The 27,274-nt window shown below is 44.8% G+C and overlaps 1 protein-coding gene across 1 annotated transcript in view; it reads right to left on the bottom strand.

The window, feature by feature from the left end:
- The window catches only part of LOC104681667 (coiled-coil-helix-coiled-coil-helix domain-containing protein 2-like), a 36,016-nt gene extending 9,620 nt beyond the window's left edge, over nt 1–26,396 (bottom strand). The window contains exons 1-4 of the mRNA XM_010388013.1: nt 26,327–26,396; nt 17,757–17,820; nt 12,817–12,929; nt 7,054–7,145 (exon numbers count right to left, since the gene is read on the bottom strand). Coding sequence (XP_010386315.1) covers nt 7,054–7,145; nt 12,817–12,929; nt 17,757–17,820; nt 26,327–26,396 — 339 coding nt within the window. The remainder of the gene's footprint in view (nt 1–7,053; nt 7,146–12,816; nt 12,930–17,756; nt 17,821–26,326) is intronic.
- Nucleotides 26,397–27,274: the final 878 nt, after the last annotated feature.

Raw genomic sequence — 27,274 nt, 5'->3', positions numbered from 1 at the left:
CATGGCAAAAACCCACCTCTACAAATAATACAAAAATTAGCTGGGCATGGTGGCACACGCCTGTAGTCTCTGCTACTGGGGAGGCTGAGGTGGGAGGATCACCTGAGCCTAGGGAGGTTGTGGCTGCAGTGAACTGTGATCATGCCAGTGCACTCCAGCCTGGGTGAGAGAGTATAACCCTGTCTCCAAACCAAACCAAACCAAACCAAACCAAACTGAAGGTGGGAGCCAGGGACCATTTAGGAGACTCAGACTGGGGTGGTAGGGATGGATCTGGGGAGAGGTTGTTGGACTCTCTTACCTATTTTGAAGATGGAACCAATGGAATTTGTCGATGGATCAGATGGGAGTGTGTGAGGAAGAAGCTCACCTATCTTACAGGATGTCATGAGCTTTCAGCCTCATGGTGTTTGTAATCTGTCAGTGCTCAGTAAACAGCAACAATTTGAAGATTCTCACATGTTTCTCCTCTGCCTAGATCTGGGTCTTCCCACCTCTGTCACTTGCTAAACTGCCAAAGATGCCTCTTTCCCCAGGGATACCTTCCTGATGCTCTCACTCAAGCTTAGGTGTCCTCCACGTACCTCTATCATCGACTCTCCTTTGCAAGCACCACATGTGGCCCCAGTTCTGTGGACTCTTGCAGGCCCTTACTTGTTTCGGTTCCTCTGCAGACTGCCCTCTCCATTAGGCTGGCCTTGTCCACCCTGCTCACTACTGAATACTCTGCACCCAGGACAAAGCCTGCAACACAGCTGGTGTCCAGCCCATGCTTGTTGATTATTATTAACATCTTTTTTTTTTTTTTTTTTTGAGACAGAGTCTGGCTTTGTCACCCGGGCTCTGGAGTGCAATGGTGTGATCTCAGCTCACTGCAACCTCTGCCTCCTGGGCTCAAGCGATTCTTATGTCTCAGCCTCCCAAGTAGCTGGGATTACAGGTGTGCGCCACTATGCCTGGCTAATATTTGTATTTTTAGTAGAGAAGGGGTTTTGCCATGTTGGTCAGGCTGGTCTTTAACTGCTGGCCTCAAATGATCTGCCTGCCTCAGCCTCCCAAAGTGCTGGGATTACAAGTGTGAGCCACTGTGCCCGACCTTAACATCTTAATAATCTGTAATGAGGAAAAAAGGGTAGTTCCTTTATCTCAAGCATGGAGTTTGGGTTCCACTCACAGAGGCTGTACTTACGTTGAAAAACAAGGGAGAAATAGCTATAAACCATGACTAGCTGTGGGCAAAATTATGAAGTAGCCAAAGTCTTATGGAGTTTTTGCATTAATTTTGATTTTTTTTTTTTTTTTTTTTTTTAGATGGAGTCTCACTCTGTCACCAAGTTGGAGTGCGGTGGCGCGATCTTGGCTCACTGCAACCCCTGCCTCCCAGGTTCATGCTATTCTCCTGCCTCAGCCTCCCGAGTAGCTGGGACTACAGGCGCACGCCAGCACATCCAGCTAATTTTTGTATTTGCAGTAGAGATGGGGTTTCACCGTGTTCACTAGGATAGTCTCAATCTCTTGACCTCGTGATCTGCCTGCCTTGACCTCCCAGAGTGCTGGGATTACAGGCGTGAGCCACCGTGCCCAGCCTAATTTTGATTTTTTTAAAGCATTTAATTAAAATGTTATTTAATTACTGAGTTTTTGGGATCCCCGTCATTTTTGTGCCCTAGCAAAGAAAGTACCTCCCCACCTTCCCAGACCTGGCCCTGCTGGAGAGGCAGTAAGGGTTAGGAAGGTGCTGTGAAATGTGGGATTAGGTAAGCATGGCATTTTTCTGAGTGTTATATGAGGTGTTTTGAAGAGAAAGTCTTAAAGGCACCAAGGTGGGTGTACAAGTCTGCTCAAGCTGCCATCACAAAATCCCTAAGACTAGATGGCCCAAACAACAGACACTTATTTTCTCATAGCTCTGGAGGCTAGAAATCCAAGGTCAAGGTGCCTGCAAGGTCGGTTTCTGGTGAGGCCTCTCTCCCTGGCTTGCAGATGTCCACCTTCTCACTGGGTGCTCACATGAACTCTCTTTTGTGTCCGCTTGGAGAAACAGTCCTGGTGCCAGTTCCTTTTCTTTTCTGAGACAGAGCCTCACTCTGTCACGTAGGCTGGAGTGCAGTGGTGTGATCATGACTCACTGCAGCCTCAAACTCCTGAGCTCAAGCAATTCTCCTACCTCAGCCTCCCAAGTAGCCAGAATCACAGGTATGTGCCACCATGGCTGGCTAATTATTATTTTTTTATCTTACAGAAACAGGGTCTCACTGTGTTGCCCAGGCTTCCTTTGCTTATAAGAACATCAGTTCTATTGCTTTGGGCACCCCCTTATGACCTCATTGAACCATAACTACCTTCCTAAAAGTCTGACCTCTGAATGCAGTCACATTGGGGGTTATGGTTTCAACATACAATTATTTTGTGCTGGGGGCACAATTCAGTCCGCACCAGTGGGTACCCAGCCCCCATTCAGATCATGCTGCCTGGGGTAGGAGCTCGGTGCTGAGAGACGAACAGGTCAGGTTTGGGTTTGGGTTCTTCTTCTAATTAGCTGTGTGATCTTGAGCTAATCACTTCTCTGAACCTCAGCTTCTCCAATTCTACAATTAGTCCATATTTCTTATCTCACAGGGAGATGGAGGGACTAATCTGAGATGCATATAAAAACCTTGAAGACAATTCGCAGTAAACTTTAGATTTCCTCCCTTTAGCAAACTAATTGGAATTCAGGAAGCAGCAACTGGCACTGTAGGTAGAAGGCAGTTCTGTTCATTGACTTCGGGCAGCTGCAGGGCTCGAGGGTGACATTACACGGAGGCTGTCTATGATTTTTCTAAGTTTCAGTGGCTGCACACCCTTATCCCACATAAGATTAGATTTTCATGCAGACATTGGGCAAGAGTCCCAGGCCTCACAGATATTTTTGGGTCAACCAGGAACTCTCCATTGCTGTCGAGTATGAGGGAAAGTGCCGAGTCATGGATTTGTTTCCTTTAGATTCTGTGTGGTTCTTATCATGTTCTTCAGGAAACATTAGCACACCCAGCTATTAATAATGATGATGGAATGAAATTTCTGACTAAATCCGGGGTGGAGGTGAGGGTCACCTGCCTGGCTAACCTATACTTCTATCTATCCAGGAAGGAAGGGAGCTATCTGGAGGCAGGCTAAGGAGATAGGAATGTCCAACATGCCGGGAATCCCTCGACTTCACGCAACAGGGCAACCCAAGCCTCCGAAGGTCGGACTTGGGTGGGAGGGATCAGTGTTGTCATTGGCACATTTTCCCAACCAAGTCCAAAATCCCTTAGTAGGCAAAGAGTTGAGATAGGGAAACAGTACCTGGGGCCCCACTGATAGTGGGATGATGGTCCTCATCACAGTGCAGGATGGAATCTTTGTTTAGATTACCAGAGGACTGTACATACACCCTCAAAACAGATGAGGTATTTTCCCTGGAAACTTGCTGTAATTCTTACTCCCTTTGTCCCTCTTTTCCACGAAAGCATGAGGTTTCACTGATGAATTCTCCTCCCTTCTGGCACCCCTACTTCGGCCCTTGCCGCTGCTATGTTCCTTCAATTGCCCTAACAGTGTTGATGAGCAGAAATAGTGTCAGATCATGATGTCAGGAGTAATGTCAGATATCTGTTTGGTGCCTAGGACCTTCCAAGATTTATGGCTACCCGTAAATCACAAGAGAGATTTTGATTCTGTTTTTCCTCCCAGAAGGTGAAGGACAGCTCTGGTCATGCCCCTTACTGAGTAGTCTCTTTTAGGCAATTGCCGGCATTGCTGGGCGCAGAAGCTCATTTGTTTCCCCACAACCTGAGTGGAAAACTTCACTCAGGTGCTGGGATATATGCTATACTCCCATTGCCCAACAAATCCAGACCTAACTGACATAAGGGAATGTTCATTTCAAGTATTACTGGTCCTTTCCCCTTATAACATTCATCCTTGAGAAGTTTTCACAACAGAATTAAATTTCCAACATTTAAATCAGGTTGATGATTAACTCAAGGAACCCAGAAAAAATTTCTGTTGCAATCTGTTATTGGAAATAGAGGAGTAACACACTGCAGCTGACTGGAGCCATGAACTCGGGCAAGTCCTCAACATCTACAAGTGCACCGGCAATACAGAACCACAGGCCACAGGTGGTGTCTTCTTTTTGTTTTTTCTTTGAGACGGAGTTTCACTCTGTTGCCCAGGCTGGAGTACAGTGGCACGATCTTGGCTCACTGCAACCTCTGCCTCCTGCGTTCAACTGACTTTCCCGTCTCAGCCTCCTGAGTAGCTGGGACTATAGGGGCCCACCACCACACCCAGATAATTTTTATATTTTTTAGTAGAGACATGGTTTTGCCATGTTGTCTAGGTTGGCCTTGAACTCCTGACCTCAGGTGATCCACCTGCCTCAGCCTCCCAGAGTGCTGGGATTACAGGTGAGAGCCACCACGCCTGGCCCACAGGTGGCTTCTTAAATTAAAACTTAAATTAGTTAAAGTTAAAAATTCAGTTCCTTAGTTGCACTAGTTACAGTCAAGTGCCTAATAGCTACATGTGGCTGTGGCTACAGCATAGAGCAAGCAGATATAGAATGTTTCCATCAGCGCCTATTTCATCATCTGAGAGGGGAGTGACAGGGACCTCAGATGTCACATGAGATGGTGCACGTAGAGACACTTTGCATATTATGAAGTGAAACACAAGTTGTATTGTCAGCCTTGACTTGTCATTTGGATGGATGCAAAGTGGATTCCAGGTTCCTAATGAAAAGCTTTATGAAATAATCTGAATCTTTTGGTGTATCTGTTGAACAGTTTTCTAAGTCAGCCCTATTTTTTTTCCATTATAATCAGCAGTGCTGAGAACCCGCCTTTTCTGGGCAGAAAGAGGGTGAAATTCTTGTCCACTCTAAATCCTGGATTCCCACTGTCCTCAATCAATCAACACCTCTTCCTGGATAAGCTCAGGGACTCCTTTTTACCCCAACTCCAGCCTCCAGTTCTACAGCAGCATAGTACCTTCAGGAGGGCATAAAGCTATCCTCCCTCTGCCCCTGCTGTCATACATAGATGCTGTCCCCTTCTCTCCACATCCCAGCCATGGCTGCCCTCTCAGCCCCTGCATTCTGATGATGGGCAACATCATCAGATGTTAAGGACCCTGGTCAAACTCCAGGGTTTCTTTACAATTACTAATCCTTTCTGATGATCTGAAAGTGTGTTAGCACACTTCTCCCAGTGCTCAACAGCATGAAAGGCTGTGTTCTCTCCTGTCCGGAACAACAGGATCTCCTTTCCCTCCCTTAACACCCCTCCATCACCATCACCACAAGTTCCTGCTCTCCGCACGCTTGTCATGGGAATCAAGCAGTGGAGACGTACGCTGGAAGAGAAGGAGCTTGGGCCTGAGGTAGGTGTGGGCTGGCTCTCACCTCTGTCATGGCTTAGCTTGTGACTTTGGCAAGTTACTTGACTTCCTTGAAGCAAGTGTTTGTCTGTTTTCTTTCATTTGCATAAATGAGGGTAATAGCATCTACTTTGCAAAACTGTGGTAAGAACAAACTGAGCTATGGGCTAAAATGCTTAGGGCAGTGCATTGTCCGGCATGCAGCATTTGGCATACAGCTGGTGCCACAGAAATCAGTAGTTGTGTTTATTCAAGAGCTATCCTCAGTTCTGGCGGAACATGGTGTTTACCCTTTCCCTTGTAAAACAATGGAAGGATCTCAGACACTTCATTGTCTAAACATTGTTGGATGGGACTAAACAGCTTCAAGTGAATGTGCCAGCTACAACAGGCATGTTGCAGCAAATACTCTTCTTTATCCCCATAAAGCCATTTCCTCTTATTTACCTTTATAACAGAATCCAGATTTTGTTTAGGTGTCTAGTGTCCAGGGCTCCCTCTCCAGGTCCAAAGAAACAACTCTTTATTGGTCCAAACAATTGGGTTAATATTCTCCTTGCTGGTGATTCATCTAAAAATGGTCATGTGATGTACTTGTAAGTGAGACATAGAGGAAGTGGGGGAGGGGTAGTTTCTCTCCTGCCCATAAAAATAAAAGAAAAACAATTGGAGACATTGGCCCCTCTTCTTTCACCCAGAGTGGTTGTGCCCCTGTGGAATGACTGAACCTGTGGCCCTCTTGTGTCACGAGGGGACGAGCTTGAAGACCAAGGCCAACATGCTCAGATGGCAGAGGGTAAAGATGGAAAGGACCTGGCTCCATGAAGTCCTCAAGCTGTTATATTAACCGGCCCTAGAATCATCCTATTTCTAGACTTTTGGTGAGATAATAAATTTATTTTATTTAAAAAATCAATTAAAAGTAGGTTTTTTCTGTTATTTATAGTTGACAGTCTCCTAAATGATTTCTAACACAAATAACCGACATGTTTGCATTTTAGTTATTTCTATATGTGTCTTATATTCTCTGCTTAACCTGCTGCTCCTTTTTTTTTTTTGAGACGGAGTCTTGCTCTTATTGCCTAGGCTGGAGTGCAGTGGCGTGATCTTGGCTCACTGCAACCTCCACCTCCTGGGTTCAAATGATTCTCCTGTCTCAGCCTCCAGAGTAGCTGGGATTACAGGCATCCGTCACCACACCTGGCTAATTTTTATACTTTTATTAGAGACAGAGTTTTACCACGTTGGCCAGGCTGGTCTCGAACTCTTGACCTCAGGTGATCTGCCCGCCTTGGCCTCCCAAAGTACTGGGATTTCAGGCATAAGCCACCGTGCCCGGCCAACCCTCTGTTCTTCTTAGATGGTATGCTGTATCTTTCCCCCTTGTTCAATCCCCTAACACCTGGTTCACCATCTTGCACACAGAAAGCACTAAAATGGAATTTATAAATAAATATGAAAGTGAAATATGGCCCTTGAAATGACAGCTTGCTTCCAACAGAGCTTCCACCGCAAGATTTTAAGATAGAGGGTTGGTGGTGAGAGGAGACCTGAAGATGATCAGTACTGCGACAGAGTCCAGCTTCTTCTGTTCTATGTGTGGTATATCCTTCTTCTGGGAACTCTGACCTCAAAATTTGGTATTACCATCGACTCTTTTCTCATTGTCAGCTCCTCATATCCGAAGAGTTGCCAAGTTCTGGCCATATTACTTTGACTCTTCAGCTTATCCAAAGTAACTAGAGAAATCTGGGGAAAAACTGTTTTATACTGTCCAAGCAAATGACATTGGTCTGAGACAGAAAGGCCATGTAATTCTTTTGAATGGCAACTGTGTCTTTTCAGGGGGGAGTCTACTGGGAAAGCCACATGAAGATAAAAAAGCTGTTTAGGTTGGGCAGGGTGGCTTATGCTCGTAATCTCAGTGCTTTGGGAGGCTGAGGCAGGAGGATCGCTTGAACTCAGGAGCTGGGGGCAGCAGTGAGGTACAACTGTACCTCTGCACTCCAGCACAAGCAACAGAAGGGGACCCCACAGCTTTTTTCCAAAAAAGCTGCTTGGAGAATAGATGGAAAAACATGAAGTCACCATATAAATTGGCTCCAAGTCCCCAGTCCTCTAGACGTCATCCTCTGGTGTGAAGCCCTCTGCCCTCCTGACTGCTGGAGACCAGTGTCCCCTTCTCTCCACATCCCAGCCGTGGCTGCCCTCTCAGCCCCTCCATTCTGATGATGGGCAACATGAAGATGTTAAGGACCCTTGGCAAACTCTAGGTTTTCTTTACAATCAGTAATCCTGTCTGATGATCTGAAAATATGTTAGCACACTTCTCCCAATGCTCAACAGCATGAAAGGCTGTGTTCTCTCCTGCCCCGAACAACAGGATCTCCTTTCCCCCACTTAACACCCCTCCATCAGCATTCTTCCCAGTGCGCTGCTGGGCAGTGAGCTTCTTGACAGAGCTGCCCCCAGGGAGAAATGTTCCAGCTGGGACAAGTGACATTCTGTTGAAGTGGGAACTTGTGCACCTGCAGAGGTCTGAGAAGCTGTGAGTCCACACTGAGCTCTGTCATCTTCATTCCCAGCCATCTCCCCTGGAGGGCTGTTCTCATCTGAACAAAGTAGGCAGGGTTTTCAGGATGAAGCCTCACTGGGATGCTGTAAGTGATTCCATCTCCGTATTGAGAATTGTGTCTTCCATCCAGATTTGAGAAAAAAGAAATAAGAGGAAGAAAGAAGTGTACCATGAGGGGAATAAAAGAGAAAACAAGTCAGGGAAAAGTGCTTGGCAAAAAAAATGGAGTAGAAAGACAAAACGGGCTGGTCATGATGGCTCACACTTGTAATCCCAGCACTTTGGGAGGCTGTGGCGGGCAGATCATTTGAACTCAGGTGTTTGAGACCAGCCTGGACAACATGGCGAGAACTTGTGTCTGCAAAAAGTACAAAAATTAGCAGGGCATGGCAGTGTGTGCCTATAGTCCCAGCTACTCGGAAGGCTAAGGCAGTTGGATCACTTGTGCCTGGGGCGGTCGAGGCTGCAGTAAGCCATGATCATGCTACTGCCCTCCAGCCTGGATGACAAAGTGAGACCCTGTCTCAACAAAACAGAACTATTGGTAAGAGGCTTAAACAAGAAGACAGAAATAACCACAAACAACTCTGAGACCAAAAAGTAGTTCACATATAAAAAGAAAGTCAAAATGGTACATGAAATATAACAAAAATAGTTAGGGATAAACCAAAGTAAAGAAGATAGTGGTGTAATCTGAGAAGATGGGCACATCTCAACCCGGCTGCTTTTACGAAAATCCTTTCCTAGTCCTTTTTAAGAATGCGGCCGGGTGCGGTGGCTCAAGTCTGTAATCCCAGCACTTTGGGAGGCCTAGACGGGCGGATCATGAGGTCAGGAGATCGAGACCATCCTGGCTAACACGGTGAAACCCCCATCTCTACTAAAAAATACAAAACCTAGCCGGGCGAGGTGGCGGGTGCCTGTAGTCCCAGCTACTCGGGAGGCTGAGGCAGGAGAATGGCGTAAACCCGGGAGGCGGAGCTTGCAGTGAGCTGAAATCCGGCCACTGTATTCCAGCCCGGGTGACAGAGCAAGACTCCGTCTCAAAAAAAAGAAAAAAAGAAAAAGAATGATGAGGCTGGGCGCGGTGGCTCACGCCTGTAATCCTAGCACTTTGGGAGGCCGAGGTGGGCAGATCATAAGGTCAGGAGATCAAGACCATCCTGGCTAACACGGTGAAACCCTGTCTATACTAAAAAAAATATAAAAAAATTTAGCCAGGCGCGGTGACGGGCACCTGTAGTCCCAGCTACTCGGGAGGTTGAGGCAGGAGAATGGTGTGAACCCGGGAGGTGGAGCTTGCAGTGAGCCGAATTCACGCCACTGCACTCCAGCCTGGGCGACAGAGCGAGATTCCGTCTCAAAAAAATAAAAATAAAAAAATAAAAATAAAAAAAAAAGAATGATCTATTGCCTGGTAAATATTTTTGTAAGTTTTTTGGACATACTACAAATAGAGTGAAATAGCTTTCTTATTGTTTAACTGGTAGTCACATGCTGTGCCTTTTATGGGCCTTTTCTTTATAGAACCTAGAATTTTAGTTGTGAAAAGGGGGCTGGAGAATACCTATTGTATAATCATTTTAGAGAAAAGGAATCCCCAGTCTGGAACAGTGACTTTCCCGGTGTTGTGTGGCTGGTGACCCAGGAGAGCCAGGATCCCGCCCTGCCTGAGCTGGGGCTCCGGGCTACTCCAGCACCCACCCAGGCTCCCGCTCTCTCTCTAGGCCTCCCAATCTGCAGACCTACTCCTGTCTCCCCACCTAGCAGAAGTGATTACTGCTGTGGCTCTTAAGAGTCTTGTGAATTTAAATTAGTACTTAAAAATTACTAAATAACATTCTAACATGAATATAAATTAGTATTAAAACAATTACGAAATAACATTGTAACATGTTACAATGCAATACCTAATTTTTTTCTTTTTTTTTTTTCTTTGGAGATGGAGTCTCACTCTGTTGCCCAGGCTGGGTGGAGTGCAGTGGCACAATCCCAGCTCAATGCAACTTCTGCCTTCCAGGTTCAAGCAAATCTCCTGCCTCAGCCTCCCAAGTAGCTGGGATTACAGGTGCCCACCACCATGTCAGGCGAATTTTTATATTTTTAGTAGAGACAGGGTTTTGCCATTTGGCCAGGCTGGTCTCGAACTCCTGACCTCCAGTAATCCACCCGCCTTAGCCTCCCGAAGTGCTGGGATTACAAGCGTGAGGCACCACACCCGGCCAATACCTAATATTTATATAGAAATTTTACCATGTGCTAGGTATTGTGCTCAGGGTTTTACATATATTAACTTTTAATCCTTAAGTAACAATATAACATGTTAATGGTTGAAGGCTGACGGCTAATATTTATAGAAGTTTTACCATGGGCCATGTATCGCGCTGTTGGCGGTTGAATTGTTGCCCACTGCCCCCCATTCATAGTTTGAAATCTTACCCCTTTGTACCTCAGAATGTGACCTTATTTGGAAATAAAATTGTTATTAATTAAGTCCTAATCCAATGTGACTGATGTCATCATAAAAAGGGGAAATTCAACACAGAGACAGGGTGAAGATGACAGGAAGACAGGGAGACAGTGGGCATTTTCAGCCAAGGTGAGTGGCCTGGAACACACCTTTCTCTCCCAGCCCTGGCAATACCAGCCCTGACAACACCTGGATCTCAGGCTGTGAGACAACACATTTCTGTTGTTTAAGCCACCTAGTCTGTGGTACTTCGTTTTGGCAACCCTGGCAAATTAATATACCTGCTAAATGCTTTACAAGTATTAACTCATTTAATCCTTACAATCCAACCTATGCGATATGGAAAATGGAAGAAAAAAGTTAAACACCACTGGAAGGAAGCAATCAACCTAATCCAGAATGTGTAACATTCCACAAGACAAATGATGTGGTTTCTCCAACAAAACAGTGATATGATTAAAAAAAAAAGGGACAATAACCACATCCAATATCCAGACCCTATTTGTGTTCTGATGCGACTAAACCAACTGTAAAAATACATCTTTGAGAAAACTGGGGAAATTGGCTTTGGACTCGATATGACATGATGTTAAAGAATGGTTGTTAATTTTGCTAGGTGGGACAGTGGCATGGTGGTCACGTTTAAAAAAATGGAATCCTAATTATCAGCGATGGGTGAAATGGCATGATGCCTGACAATTTTTTCAAGGAATCTAGAAAAGTGTTTGGGACCAGGTGGTGTATACATGGCAGCTTACTATTCTGCTTACTTTCAAAAATATTCTCTAAAACTTTAACTCATAGAAGCAGGGGGTAGAACAGTGGTTACCAGGGGCTTCGAGAAAGGGGAAATGAGTGGGGAGGTGTTGTTCAAAGGGTCCAAACTTTCACTTATAGGATGAACAAGGTCTGGGGCTCTAATGTACAGCATGGGTGGTAATGGATGTGTTAAATTAATTTGATTGTAATCATTACACAGTGCGTATGTATATCAAAACAACATGTTGTACATTCTGAATATATATAATCCCTATTTGTCAATTAAATATTTTAAAATAAAAAAGCACATTAAAAACAAGTTTGAAAGCTTCCATAAAAAAAATGAGAAAACCTATGGGAGTTTTTAATTGCTATTTTACAGATGTGGAAACTGGGGATCAGAGAGGTCTGGTAAGTGCCTTGGAAGAGCTGAGACCAGTCAGTCTGAATTCAAAATGTAATTCCAAAAGGCATTTTTAAATATTAATATTTAATGGCGAAGTTATAACGCTCACCTATCCATTGTACACCAGCCTCTGTGATATGCAGGGGCGACATCATCCCCACTTCAGAAGTGGTAGCAGAAGTTTAGAGAGGTCAGGTATTCACTAAAGAATGCTGAAACCAAGAGTGGAACCCAGGTTTCTCGACTTCTAGGAAAATGCTGACAGCAGACCCTGTGGGCCAATGGCATCACATTTAAGAGGAAGGATTTAGGGACAGGACTTCTGGGTTGCGGTCCCCCTTGGTCAGCTTGCTTAGCTCTGCGGGCCTCAAATATCCCATATGTGGATTGGACAACACCACCCCTTGTGCTGCCTCCAGGGCCCCTTGAGGTGCAGAGAGACTTGGTGAAGAGGTTGGCTAACTGCAAGAATGCTGCAGAAATGCTACTAGCCTTTTCTATCTAAGCAGTAGTGTTTATCAGTTGGTGTGAAGAGGAAAATGTGGCTAATGGGCCCTCAGGAGAGGCAATTTTGGGGGCAAAATGGAGCAGAGGGAATTTCTTACCATGCCATCAGATTTATGCTCATCAGACTTCAACTGCTTGAGATAAAATTCAGGGCATAGGTTGGATCTACTGAGGCCAGTCCTGGGAGGTGCTTGGTGTTCCTGACCTTTCTCTTGGCACTGGGGTTGTGGATGGTACACTTTTAGCCCGAACTTCTCAGAAGCAGCCTGCATTATCCATTAGGGCCTGTCCATCCAGTTCAAGTTCACAGTGATAAATCTCACAGCCCCTGAGGGTCCTCACAAAGGTGGGTGTGGTGTGCTGATAGCAGGCATGATTAAGTGCTTTCCTGTGTCAAATATAGCTGTAATATACTACAAACAGGCAGTCAGGCTTTATACAAACTGATCTGGCTGCTATCAGCTGCTCTGACATTTTATACTAATACTTAAAATAAATCTAGAAACAGGAAAGAAAGTACAGAATTATTGTTTTAAGCAGCCTGGGAGAGCTTATCTTCAAAGTGGCAGAGGTTCTATTGTATTTAGAGAAACTGCTCACTCCTTGGGCATGAAGTTTGTTGCAGGGACTCTGGGCTGCCTTGAGCTGTTTCCCACGTGAGTGCTGAGGGCTGCCTCCAGGCAGAGCACTCACCCCTGCCCATGGGCTCTATCCCTGCTCCTTGCTCCTTGCTCCTTGCTCCAGGGAAGACCTTCCAGTGCACCTGAAGCCCCAAACACACTTTAAGAGGCAATTTAGAATTTCCCCTTAAAACAAACAAAAACATCACATTTTCCCTTGTCAATAATATTGGTCTTGCCTTTGCATGTGGTGTCTCTGCCCTTGTATGTTTCACAGCTGAAAACAAAAGGAGGCTCCTGGCTTTCTGGCGTTTCTTTCTGGACTGAGAGACCAAGGGAGAGGTGCCCATGAAATAGAGATCTAAGACTTTTAAAAAGAACGGTGGGATTACAGGCGGTGGCTCACGCCTGTAATCCCAGCACTTTGGGAGGCCGAGGCAGGCGGATCACCTGAGGTCAGGAGTTTGAGAACAGCCTGACCAATATGATGAAACCTCGTCTCTACTAAAAATACAAAAATTAGGCATGTGTGGTGGTGCGTGCCTGTAATCCCAGCTAATTGGGAGACTGAGATAGGAGAATCACTTAAACCCAGGAGGCGGAGGCTGCAGTGAGCTGAGATCATACCACTGCACTCCAGCCTGGGCAACCAAAAAAAGAAAAAAAAAAAAAAAAAAGAACGCAGAAATCACGGAGCTCCTCTAGGAATTCTCAACTCTGGCAACACATTGGTCACTCGGGGGCTTTTAAAAAATACTGATGCCCAAGATCTACCACCAGAGTCCAGCTTAATTGTTCTAGAATTTTCGAGGGGTGAGGATTGGGGCATTGGCATGTTTATAAACCTCCCTAGGTGATTCTAATGGGCAGCAGAGTGGAAAACCAGCCATTTATTCATATGGTTCATTGGACAGATGGCAGGAAGGAGTGGCTGCCACCTCCCACAGAGTATGAGGATGGGACCAGGGCTCTCCAGCCCCCTTTCAGGAATCTGCATTAGACACTATGATTTATTGGTGCTCTAACTGAGATAAATCTAAGAAGGCACTGGATGCTAAGTACTTAATGCTACTTGCAGTCACGGTTGGTTTCTTCCTCAGCTTTATCTCATAAGTTAAATTAGTTTTTTTCTACCAACATAACCAAAGGATCTTATTTTTTTGTGCCATTTCTGTAAAATGCCTTTATTTCTCGGATCCTCCTTCCTCACTCAAAACAATTTTGCGTAGATTTGAGTCATGGAAGACTTTAGAGAGATTGACGCTCACGTTCACTTTGTAAAACTGAACCAACAATTAAAAATGACCTGGCTAGGATAGCACAGAGAACTGAGTTAAACTGGTGGCTGCCTTCAGTGCCACTTCTGGTATTCTTTGTAAGAATGAGGAAGCCAGTTACACCCTCTGCTCTGATGCCTGCATTTTTGTGGATGTTTTCAAAACATTTTAAATCAACTACACGATACATGCAGAACACGATTATGGAGATTATATATTTGGAATTCTCTGGGATAGTCTTATTTTATTTCATTTTTCAGACAGAGTTTCGCTCTGTTGCCCAGGCTGGAGTGCAGTGGCGTGATCTCGGCTTACTGCAACCTCTGCCTCCTGGGTTCAAGCGATCCTCCTGCCTCAGTCTCCCGAGTAGCTGGGATTATAGGCATATGCCAGTGCGCCTAGCTAATTTTTGTATTTTTAGTAGAGATGGGGTTTCACCATATTGGCCAGGCTGGTCTGGAACTTCTGACCTCCAGTGATCTGTCTGCCTCAGTTTCCTAAAGTGCTGAGATTATAGGCATGAATCACTGCGCCCAGCTGTCTTATTTTATTTTTATTTCTTTATTTACAGATTGGGCTGGGGTTCCCTGTGTTACTCAGGCCAATCTCAAACTCCTGGCCCCAAGGGATCCTGAGTAGCTGTGATTACAGGTGGGAGCCATGCTGCCCAGCTCGATAGTCCTATTTTACATATCCTATCTTTACATTCCCATACAATAAAAAGGACCCAGAAATTTGACTACTTTGATATCTCCCAGACTATAGCAAAAATTTGATAAAATGCACAATCAGCTGTTGTGTTTCAGCTCCTGGTTTGGAGAAGGTGATCAGTTTACAGACCTTCCATGATGCTGATGGAGCCTGCCCGGGGCTCTAAGATGCAGGCATGGGCCCTTGCTCCTGCTCTCTGGTCTGTGCCTCACACATGGGGACAGTGGCTCCTGAGGCCAGGGCTACAGTGCAGCATGTAGCCCCCAAAGCTATCAGTCTTGTCAGCTTGTCCCAGCTAGCAGATCTTGAAGGGCAGCAGGAGATGCCGACGAGGCTGCTTTTGCAAGCCATCACCCGCTCTTGGTTCTTCACGCCTTTGGTCGTGAAGCCTTCCCCACTCCCTGACTTCCCACATCACATCCTCTACTGTCTCAGTTCCACACACTGTGTGCTCTGGATGCTTGCTGTGTATCCACAGGCCTGCAGACTCTGCAGTCTCCCTCCTGGCTGCCTTGACAGCCTCTTCAATGCCTTTCCTGCTTCACCCTTGCTATCTTCCTACTCCACTATTGATCCACCTGCCGCATCTGGTCATGTTCCTCCTGACTAAAAAACAGACAATTCCTGACCTGGCGTGGTGGCTTATGCCTGTAGTCCTAGCACTTTGGGAGGCCGAGGTTGGCAGATCACTTGAGGACAGGAGTTCGAGACCAGCCTGGCCAACATGGCCCAACCCTGTCTCCACTAAAAATACAAAAATTAGCCAGGCATGGTGGCACATGCCTGTAGTCCCAGCTACTCAGGAGGCTGAGGCAGGAGAATGGCTTGAACCTGGAAAGTGGAGGTTGCAGTGTGCCAAGATCGTGCCACTGCACTCCTGCCTCCAGCCTGGACAACAGAGCGAGACTCCATCCAGAAACAAACAAACAAACAAACAAACCAGACAATTCCTTAGGGGCCCCACTGTCTCTTTAACATACTTCCTGATGCCACCCCCCAGCCTCATTGCCCACCTTCCTTTGTGCTCCCTCTGCCCGCCAGGCCATGGGCTGCGCTCGGGACCATGGATGGCTGCGTCCCGACTCCAGGGATCCTGATTTCATTAATTTGGGTGCCACAGGAGCTTGGGGATTTTATTGTGCAGCCAAGGTGGAGAAGCTCTGCTTAGCCTTTGTGAACTCACTGTGGCCCAAGCTTGCGTGCTTTCTTATCTCCTGGCCTTCGCATGGGCTGCTCTCTCACCCTGGATGTCCTTTCCCACCTACTTTTTTTGGCTACCTGTCCACAGAACTCAAGGAGGAGGCTATCAAAGAGTTCAGTGTTAGCTGTGGGGCAGGGCAGACCAAGGGGAGGTTCAAGGGAGATTCCACGCTTTCAGGACCAGTAAATCATCATTTTGTAAGAATATGAGAGGAAGGGCGTTACGTGGAAGAGTGAGGGCTACCCTCCCCCATGGAAAACGGGCTTTGTCTTTTCATTCTGGCTGGCTGTGGTTCCAGACCATGTCCTCTAATACAAAGAAAGATTGGAAATGTGATGCTTTGGGGACCTTGGAGGCCATTCCCTTTGTGAACTTCTGTGTCCTTACACATTCTTGGCATAGCTTGCTTGCTTACTTGCAACTTTCTCCCACCTCTACATATTACAGAGAGGTGGGGGCCTCAGGTCTCCGGGTCTGATTTGCCAAGTTGGGACTGGAAGGGGTAGAGGCAAGGAGGGGTTGTTAAAACCTCTTCAGGAACTGCACCAATCACGATGATCGCTCCCCAAAGATAGGAATACAAATTGGCTTTGATCACTCCATTCTATTTGTATAACCGATAGAGAGCAGTTCAGCTGATTAGTCAAAGCAGCTTGAAACTGATCATTTCCTTCAACCATCTAATTCTGTTTTATGCTTCCCCTTCCCCCACAAACATCCTTAACATTATCTTATTCTGGATTGTACAAGAACTTACAGATTTTATCTTAGAGGACTATCAAATAAATATCAACAAAAACCCCAGTTCATGTAACTAAAGGAGAATTTTAGGTCAGTCCCAAAGCGAGCCTTGTGTAACAATCTATTGCTACATGCAATCCCAGGTGCTCACAGAACGGGTGAAATCCAAACACCTGTGGCTATTAGACACCATAAATACTAGCAATGAACATAAGGCCTGGATTCACTCAAATCTCAGCTCTGCTGTTCACTAATGTGTGACCCGAGCATGTTCCTAGCCTTTCAGTACCCCTTTTTCCTTGTCTCAGAAACGGATAGGATAATAGTGTCTATCTCAGAGGTTGGTGTGAGATTTAACTAAGTGCCTTGTGAAGTGCTTTCTTAGCTCTTTATAGGCACTTAATAAATGTTAACTTTAAAACAGTGGCTAGGATTTTGTTTTTTTCTGGCAGAGTCTTCATCTTGATGTTAGAAATGCCACTTTTTTTTTTTTTTTTAAAGAGATTAGACTAAATAGTTCTCATAAATCAAAGATGACACAAGAGGCTGGGTGCGATGGCTCATGCCTGTAATTTCAGTCCTTTGAGAGGCTGAGGAGGGAGGATTAGTTGAGCACAGGAGTTCAAGACCAACCTGAGTAACACAGCAAGACCACGTCTCTACAGAAAAATTAATAAATTAGCCAGGCATGGTGCCCTGTGCCTGTAATCCCAGCTACTTGGGAGGCTGAGGTGGGAGGCTCGCTTGAGCCAGGAGTTCAAGGCTTCAGTAAACAATGATCATGGCACTGCCCTCCAGCCTGGGCCACAGAGCAAGACTCTATGTCAAAAACAAACAAAAAAGTGATGGCACAAGACAGAAAGTCTCCTGTCCAAGTCTAAGACCTGGTGTCACATGGACTCTCTGCTTTACCAACATGACCCTTACAACACGCATTTTACACCCAGGAGTGACAGCAGTGGTCCAGCGGCTCTGGCATGAGCTGGCTTAGTGGCAGAGCTGTGATTGGCTCTTTGGGTACCCAGCTTCCCATCTACACTGGGCATGACTTCCGTGCTCACATTAGACCAGGTACTACCTTACCCCATATCATCTTTTATCATCCCCTGGGGCCTTGAATTAAGGATGTCGGAAACATTGATCATTTCTGAAAAGACAAATTTGTAACAGAAACCCAGGGGAACTTTTTCCTAAGGATCCTTTGCTGTTCCCCATCCTAACAACCCTGCTGGTAAAGGATGAGGGCAATGACTCCGTGGTGGAAAACAGAGACCCATGCATCAGAAAGGAAAGTTATCACAGTTGTTTCTAAAGAATAGATCTCTAAGTTCACAGGATTTAACCAAACAGGTATTCTTTCTTAGTTCAAATGAAACACTGAGCATTTCAAGCTTGTAGCATCAGGTGTGGTGGAGAGTATTGTCTCTTGTGGTTTACTGAGAGGGTAAAAGCTCTTGTAATTAACTTAGTGCCAAGCAAGCAGCATGATCAGAGTTAGATAACATTCAAACAAGGTCCATAAAAAGAGAGGAAGTCACCAAAAGAAGTCGGTAACTAAGATATTTAGGGTTAGTGTTATACACACCAGTATGTTCCCCATCCGCCAAGGTTTTTCTTCTCTTTAATCAACTCACTATAGGAAGTGCTGGAAGGCGACCAGGCACATACCTGCACTGGGTCACTCCCTGTACCTGCACGGGGTCACCAACCAGCTCTGGGGTTTGGACACATTGTCAGACAATGGTAGGTTTGAATGCCACTTGTCTTTAATCTCGTCATCACACTGATAGCGTCCTAGCAGCAACCATCAGTGTAGTAACTACGTGTAATTCAGACCTCACCTAGGAGGTGAATGGAGCTCGGGTGACAACATTGAACAACTCACGCACCCTTCACCGCACCCTTCACGGTCCAAATTTCCCCAAGTGCCTTTGAGGTTGCCTCAGTCTCAGGCTTTACAGGCAGAGGGAGAGGCACAGGCATAGTGATGATGTTGTTCACAGACAGGCATTGATTAGGTGGCCCCTAACACTGGGGGTCGATCTGTCCAGGTTTAGGGGGTTGCTTTACTGTGATGCCACCTGCAGGGTTGGGACAATGCTTAGGAGAGCTGAGACCTGCAACCCTAAACTGAACAGAAGCTACACAGATAACCTTTGGGAAGATCCTTAACCTGACTCCCTTCATACCTGCAAGAAGCCACTGTAAGATTAGGAAATGTAATTATATCTGATAAAGTGATTGCCAGGACATTGTTTGAAGACAGGGCTTTATCAGCCCTATTGTGTGAAGATTAATAGAGACCTGGATCTCCCTCTAGCCACTGGTCTCACACCTCCAACAGAATGAAATTTGATTATATTAGAATGTTTATATAGTAGCTCCATCTTCCTTAGACTTTCAATGCTTTATAATTTATTCCCTTTGTAATACACTAGCCTGGGAGCCCACAAATAACCTCCAGTAGCCTGGGACCCCATCCCCAGGGACTAGTGATGCATTGACTGGCTTCACATTCTCCAGCGCTTGCTCTGTGGAGCTCTTCCCTGGAGCATGTGCCTTGCAAAGCACTGACTTCATTACATTACAATTCTGTTTCTCTGGCTCTCTCCCCTACTGGGCTGGAAGACCCTTGAAAGACAGGCACTTGCTTATTTTGTGTTCTCAGAGTCTAGCACGGATTTTATTTTCTAAGAGTCAGTCCCCACATACCAGCTCAGAGAAACCTGGGCTTTTCTCACTAGGGAATATTGGAAAGGTGGGTGAGGGTTGAGCAGATCAGAGGAATCCATGAGACCTCAGGAGGATGGGTTGACTATTTACTAAAACCCTGGAGGGGAGGAAGAGGACAGGCAGGTGGGGTAGAGCAGAGGAGAACATTCCCATAGCTGAAAGATGTTCACTCCAGTGCTGAACTGGAAGAGAGCATCTCATCCAAACTTCTTATTTCATCAGTGGGGAAAGAGAGTTTGAACAAGGTCACACAGAAAGATTACATCACGAGGAACGTTCCAGGTGACATTCAGCCATGAATACCACCTAAATGTCCACCATGCTTACAGAGATAGCGTACATATTTCTATTCTTTTTAGTTTTTTTTTTTTTTTTTTTTTTTTTTTTTTTTTGTGATGGGATCTCACTGTGTCACTCAGGCTGGAGGGCTGTGGGTATTCACAGGTTCGATCATAGCTCACTGCAGCCTTGGACTCCTGAGCTCAAGCAATCCTCCCGCCTCAGTCTCTGACTAGCGGTGAGTGCCACCAGGCCTGGCCATGTTTCTATTATTTTATAATTAGATAGGGAAGAAGATAACATTTTAATGAATCAGGGGATTGGGTCTAGATCTCAAGAATTGGGACTCAAAGAATCTTAAAAATACATGACATAGCTGGAAGACTAAAAAACAGACACTTTCAGTTAAGATCATACCACAACTTAGAAAATGCCACCTTAGTCTCGTTTCTCCAAAACTGGGTTTTACTGAATGGGCCTAACAGGAGAGGTGTTTACTGTGGCTGGTTTACCAACCAGGGCTCCACCTCCCTCAGCCTATTTCCACCTTTTACTCAGACCTTAGACTTAGAAGGGTCCCTACTGGGCTTGAGTAAGCAATCAGCATGTCCCCAGCACCCCACCCCAACGAGGAAAGGAAGAAATACAACTTCTGTAAATATGGAAAGCAGCTCTCAGTCAGTGTAAAAGGGAGAAGCTGGCCAGGCGTGATGGCTCACACCTGTAATCCCAGCACTTTGGGAGGCTGAGATGGGCAGATCACGAGGTCAGGAGATTGAAACCATCCTGGTCAACATGGTGAAACCCCGTCTCTACTAAAACAACAACAACAACAACAAAAATTAGCTGGGTGTGGTGGCACACACCTATAGTCCCAGCTATTTGGTTGGCTGAGGCAGGAGAATCGCTCGAACCTGGGAAGTAGAGGTTGCAGTGAGCCGAGATTGCACCACCGCACTCCAGCCTGGTGACAGAGCAAGACTCTGTCTAAAAAAAAAAAAAAACGAGAGGCCAAGAAGAGGTGCAGCTATCAGTAACAGCCCAGAAAGACCTAGGCTATGGCACATGCTCAGTACCATCCTTCCCTCCATACCTGGTCACCAACACAAAATACAGATAACTTACTTGCATAAAGTATGCCCGCCTACATAGGTCTCTTTGTTCCTCAATGACATTCCAGTGAGAAAAATAAAACAGTTATTGCCCCTATTCTGTAGACAGAAGAAGAGACCACAGAGGGGTTGAGCAGCTGGCCTTGGGTCACCCACAAAAGGTGAATGTCAGGGCTGGTGTTCTTTTCTTCCAGTTACACTTTATGGGTTCCTGTCCAGACATAGGAGTACTTGTTAGACACTACAAGTACTTAGACACCTTCTCGAAGGGGTCAGCCTAAGAGACCCAGTTTTTCCCTTCTGAGGGCCCTCACCTCAGAGGCTTTCTTGTCTCAGGGCATCAATACCAAGATCTGTCTGTATCAAGGTCCTCTGACCCAAGGAGGAAGGGAAAGGCAGAGAACTTGATCACAGAACACATTGGCAACCACCACATTTTCCTTCTTGGAAACATCTGGGTTTTCGTTTCCCTGCTGCTCTGTAGAAAACACCCAGCTATGTAAAACCTCCTGGTTAGAAGTCACCACCAGCTCCATGTAGGAGGTGAGATGTGAAATAGATGATTTCCATGTAATTTTTCATCATCCCAGGGCCTTCTTAGTAACTGTCTCCAGTTGGCTGGTTATTCAATCCTGGTGCAGACAGTGCCAATACAAAGATGTCATGTGACCCAGAAATCCGTGTGCAGCATGAACCCTTTTTAGCCATAAAGTTTCTGTTGTTTTAATCCAGAGACTTAAAAATCCACTTAGTGATTAATAACCATTCCTGGCTTATGTACAGCAAAACAATCTCTTGCAATTGAAGTTGGCCTTTATATTCCCTTTAGAATGAAAGTATCAAACCATCCACTGATATGCTTAAAAGCCATAAGAGCATATTCCACGTGTACAGAGTGTCCTTGTAGTTCCAAAGGTGCCTTTGCAGGGAGGCAGTAGGTCTGGCTTGGCAGTTCGAAAGATAGTTTTTCCTGGGCCTTCTCTCTTGAAATAGGAGCCATAGTTTTTATATATACTTAATAAAAATCAGAGAAAAGACAAGAGATTTCCAGTGTCCCCAAATCAGATGGAGGAGCCTATAAACCATCCTTACTTACATGGCCAGCGTGGTGGCAGCCCAGGCAGTGAGAGGAACCATCTTCAGGGGGACAGACCTGAAGACTGAAAATGAAGGGAAAATGTGGAAAACTGGGATTTAACCAACTCGCCCTTGCATCTGCCACAATGGGACATTGTTAGGCCTGGGCTTCATGAAACAATAGACTTCGATAGGACATAATACCCATTCAGAAGTCAGCTTTACATCCTAGCTCTTGGGCCACTGAGCTCCCTTTGAATTTGCAACTGCTGCACACAATGTGTGTGTTACAGATTATTTGGCCTAAATCTCTTCCTGTTCTCCCTCCCCCATGACTTAACTTCTGTTCTACTCTTTCAGTAAATCCAGGAGGGCTTTTCTTTCTGGAAATATTGGGAATTTGCCACAGGGCTCTCCACTGCTGAAATTCACAGCACTGCTTTTCCTGGCCATTTCAAAATGAGATGAACACATCGCATGAATGGATTTTAAGCACACATTCGTTCAGATGGGTCTGTACCCCAAATTCTCCAAGAGTGTAATCCATCCCCAGGCCAAATCAATGGGTGTTTCAGGTGAATAATCTACTATTTGTTAATGAAGGACCACGTTCATTTTTTATAGTGGAATGCATTGTAAATAAAAACCATTGAAACCTTCATATTTTTTTCAAATAATATAACCCACCAAAGAGAAAAGTGAAAAAGAATAAAAGCATGCTCATAAAAAGGCTTGTTGTAGCATAAACTTGAATAGAATGTTAATATCCAGTGTTATACAACTTTTACAACATGATCTATCCTAGTCATTTTGTAGGATAACATGAGAGCTGTACTGGCAAAAAAATTATGTTGCATAAAAAAATAGAATATAAAACTATAAGAAACCATTTCTGCATAGGGACAAATGCTGCTGCAAAGTAATAACTAAAAACAAAAATAGTTGTAATAAGAATGTTTGCGGGATTTGGGAGAGTATAGCTCCTTACAGTCTTTAATTTATTTTCTTTTAAATTTCTAAAATTTTATGTTTTTATAGAGACGGGATTTCAACATGTTGCCCAGGCTAGTCTCAAAGTCCTGAGCTCAAGTGATCTGCCTGCTTTGGCCTCCCAAAGTGCTGGAATTACATGTGTGAGCCACCGTGTTCAGCTTATTTTTTATTTGTATGGGTACATAGTAGGTGTATATATTTATGGGGTATATGAGATATTTGGATACAGCCATGCAATGTGTAATTATCACATCAGAGTAAATGGGGTATCTATCCCTTCTAGCATTTATGATTCTTTGTGTTACAAACATTCCAATTACACTCTTTTACTTATTTAAAAATGTACAATACATTATTGTTGACTGTAGACACCTTTTGTGCTATAAAATACTAGATCTTATTTATTCTAAGTTTTTATTTTTCAAACTTTACATTTATTGATTGATTTATTTATTTTTTGAGATGGAGTTTCTCTCTTGTCACCCAGGCTGGAGTGCAATGGCATGATTTCAGCTCACTGCAACCTCTGCCTCCTGGATTCAAGCAATTCTCCTGCCTCAGCCTCCGGAGTAGCTGGATTACAGGTTCGTGCCACCATGCCTGGCTGATTTTTATATTTTCAGTAGAGACAGGGTTTTGCCATGTTGGCCAGGCTAGTCTCGAGCTCCTGACCTCAGGTAATCTGCCCGCCTTGGGCCTGTTGGGATTACAGGCGTGAGCCACTGTGCCTGGCCACATTTTTACGTTTAAAATCATTTTGTTAAGGAAAACTTTCCAACAATAATAGGACAATTCCTGTGGGAATGACAATTTGTTCCATGGATCTGTATGTGGTATATTGCATGGAGATACTTTGTCTTACAAGTTACATTTGCCTGTGGTGTATTCTCAGTGATGGTCAGAACTGTGGGTTATGTTCTGGCTTTGAAGTAGTCTCAAGGATGCCTGGAGTGTGCAGTGAGGGGCCCTGGAACCAGGCTACCTTTTCTCCTTCCTGTGAAGTTGTTATAAAGTGGAAAGGAGAAAATTAACAGGAGTCAGTCCATCCCAGTTAATGCCTTACAAGCACAACCTCCGATCCAAAGAGAGTTTGATACTCATTTCAGAGAAGGGGTAACTGGGATTCAGATGTTAATTAAAATGCCCAAGGTCACCCAGTGAGTAAATAGATAGGGTCTGAGTGTGAGCCCAGGGGTAGGATCCAGAGGCCTTATTCTTTCCCAGGACACCACTATACCCTGAAAATGTGTTTACTAAGAGCAGCCTTCCTATTTCCCAAATGGCATGTAACTTCACTAGACCAGAGAGGACTCCTTTAACAGCGCATTCCCCAGCCCCAGGGCTGTGCCAGCCTAAGTATTAATCAAGGGTGCTTGCTATTCTAAGAAATTCACATGCATTCTCCTTTAGTCTTCACAGTTTAGCTGTCCTCATTTTATAGTGGAAACTGAGGCTAGGAGAAGTTAGCAACTTGTGCTGAGTTATATAGATTATAAATGGCAGAGCCAAGATTTGAATGTTTGAAAGCAGAATACCACAGGTACTAAAAAACACCTGTAAAATACATTTTCTGCATTTCTTAAATCTAAGGCAAATCAGAGGAGAAAGGTATAATAAAGAAACATTAAAAATATATATACTTCCAGCTGGACGTGATGGTTCACGCCTATAATCCCAGCATTTTGGGAGGCCGAGGCAGGCAGATTACCTGAGGCAGGTGAATAACCTGAGGTCAGGAGTTCGAGACCAGCCTGGCCAACATGGCGAAACCCTGTCTCTACTAAAAATTCACAAATTAGTCAGACCTGGTGGTGGGTGCCTGTAATCCCAGCTGCTCGGGAGGCTGAGGCAGGGAGAATTGCTTGAACTCGGGAGGCGTAGGTTGCAGTGAGCCGAGATTATGCCACTGCACTCGAGCCTGAGCAACAGAGGGAGACTCCATCTCAATATATATATACTTCCTTAGTTTTTTCAGCTCTGTTTCACCAAAGAAGGTGTTAAAGAGTGGACTATCCGAGGGAAGTACCTGGAACTTATCAGGGAAATAAGCTAATGGTGGCTTTCCTTGAGATTCAAACTTACCTACTCCAGCTTTGCCAGTGACCACTAGCAATGCAAGGTTAACCCTCCCTCAACTTTTCCCTGAGAAAAATGAATTCTCATGTTTCCCCCTTCATGTAGCTGTTACCTCTTTAAAGTAGAATGTCTTGTTTTACTTTTAAATGAAAAGAACTGGAGTCTGTGCAGAGACATTTAAACTTTTGCACATGACCTGCAGTTGGAATCTGTCTTCTATATGACCCTTACAAACATAAACAAACACATAGTTGAAGCCACAGTTTCATAAGACACAGTCTATTCTTATCCACTCCAATATGTTTTTATTTTATAGTAAAATAATTCTGTTTATAACTCTAAATTGATTGCAGGACCCATGGATTGAAAACTCAAGTTAGGAACCTTAACTTCAGGTTCTCACAGACAAGGTTTAGAGTTGTGCCCCCAAACACACATCTCTAGAGCTATCCCCTCCACTTTCACTTGATCTTAGCCAAAAGGCCGAGAAGTGAGGCCCCTCCACTTTCATATCTACTGGCTGTTTATTACATTGGTTAAGATGGGCTCAGCTCTGGAGCTGTTCTACCATAACTTATATCTTTGACTGCTTCACCAGGTTGAGTGAGAACCTTCTGCAGTTGCAGAGTGTGTGGCTCCTTTCTCTTTTCTCTCTATCAGACACTCAGTGAGACTAGCTAGTCTTTGAGCTTGTTGGATAAAATAAGGTACAAGGATCCTGGTAGAACCCAGAGCTGTTTGAAGGCACAAGTCCTATGTTCAGGGAAATGGGGAAACAAAGAAACTGTGTGAGAACGTGAGTCCAGCCTTTTTATGAGCTAGGACACTCACTTGTCTCTGGCTTGCTACAAGGAAGAAGAGTGGAAACTCTCCTTGGATGGAAGCAGGAAGCATTCATCACATCGACTAGTGCTCTTATATCCTGCAGGGGGATGGGTACCTCTCAATTGCCTTGTCTCTAGGGAGTACCTGCTTATGAGGGAAAGTTTCGTTCATCGTAGAGACACACAGAACATTTGCTAAGTAATGAGTTGCTTTGTTGACCATGAGAATTTTCTGGTCCCAAACCTGGGTTATATATGAGAAAGCTGAAGTTCGGGGATAACGCTCCAAGGTCCTGTCTTGGTAGAACCATGGGTTCTTTCACTACCTGCGCTCCCTATACTCCCTGGATTCTCTGCTTCTCCTGATTCTGCACATTATCCCCTTAAGAATGCAACAGTGTCAATAATGGATCCCACCGTATGTTTAATACATAAGCTTATGTGGTTCTAGCTATTTTTGAGTAAGGAAGGAAAGAAGAGGCGTGCAATTTGGGTATGAGACACATACATGTAACATTGTCAACTCATCTGCAAAATACAGAATGTGAAGCTTTCCAACCTTCTGCCTTCCAGGCAGAATCGATCACTTTTACTTCTTCATTGTTATTGGGCAGAATATCCAGCTCCATGGCCCACTGTTTGATTTTAAAATGGGGCCATAGAATGTGTACTTATAGGGTAAGAAACAGAATATTTGGAATAAGCCATGTCCCAGAAAATTTGTTCATTCATTCATTGTACAAACATGCTTTGTGCACCTACTAAACATTACTAGTTATCAGGAAATGCAAATTAAAACCACAATAAAGTATACCTCATGCCCATTAAGAATGAAAATGCCAAATGTTGGCCCAGCAATTCCCAAGAACTGTGAACACCTATGTCCACAAAAAAACTTGTACAAGAATGTGCATAACAGCTTCATTCATTATAGCCCCAAGCTAGAGACAACCCAATGGCCAGCAACAAGAGAATGGATAAACAAATGGTAGTTTAATCACACAATGATTCAACTAGACATCAATGAAAATGAATGAGCTACATCTATAAGCACAGCAGGGACAAATATCTTAAATATTGAAGGAAATTAAAATATTTTGGCTTATAATACATATTTTTGACATATTTTGAGATGACTGTTCAGAGAGCCAACAGAGGAGCCCTCAAAACTGTTTTTCAAGGGGATGATTTACATCTGTAGCGAATCTGCACTGAGGCAGCCAGGCCTTCTCTTGTCTGGACCCAGGAAAGATTATCTAAGAGATTGATATTTTATTTATTTATTTATTTATTTATTTTTGAGACGGAGTCTCGCTCTGTCATCCAGGCTGGAGTGCAGTGGTGTGATCTCAGCTGACTGTAAACACTGCCTCTGGGTTCAAGTGATGTTCCTGCCTCAGCCTCCTGAGTAGCTGGGATTACAGGCTCCCCCCACCCCCCAGTGCCATGCCCAGCTAATTTCTCTATTTTTAGTACGGAGGGGGTTTCACCATGTTGGCCAGGCTGG

The sequence above is a fragment of the Rhinopithecus roxellana genome, chromosome 9 (assembly GCF_007565055.1).
Source record: "Rhinopithecus roxellana isolate Shanxi Qingling chromosome 9, ASM756505v1, whole genome shotgun sequence".
Lineage (NCBI taxonomy): Eukaryota > Metazoa > Chordata > Mammalia > Primates > Cercopithecidae > Rhinopithecus > Rhinopithecus roxellana.
This window is presented reverse-complemented; position numbering and strand designations above follow the sequence as displayed.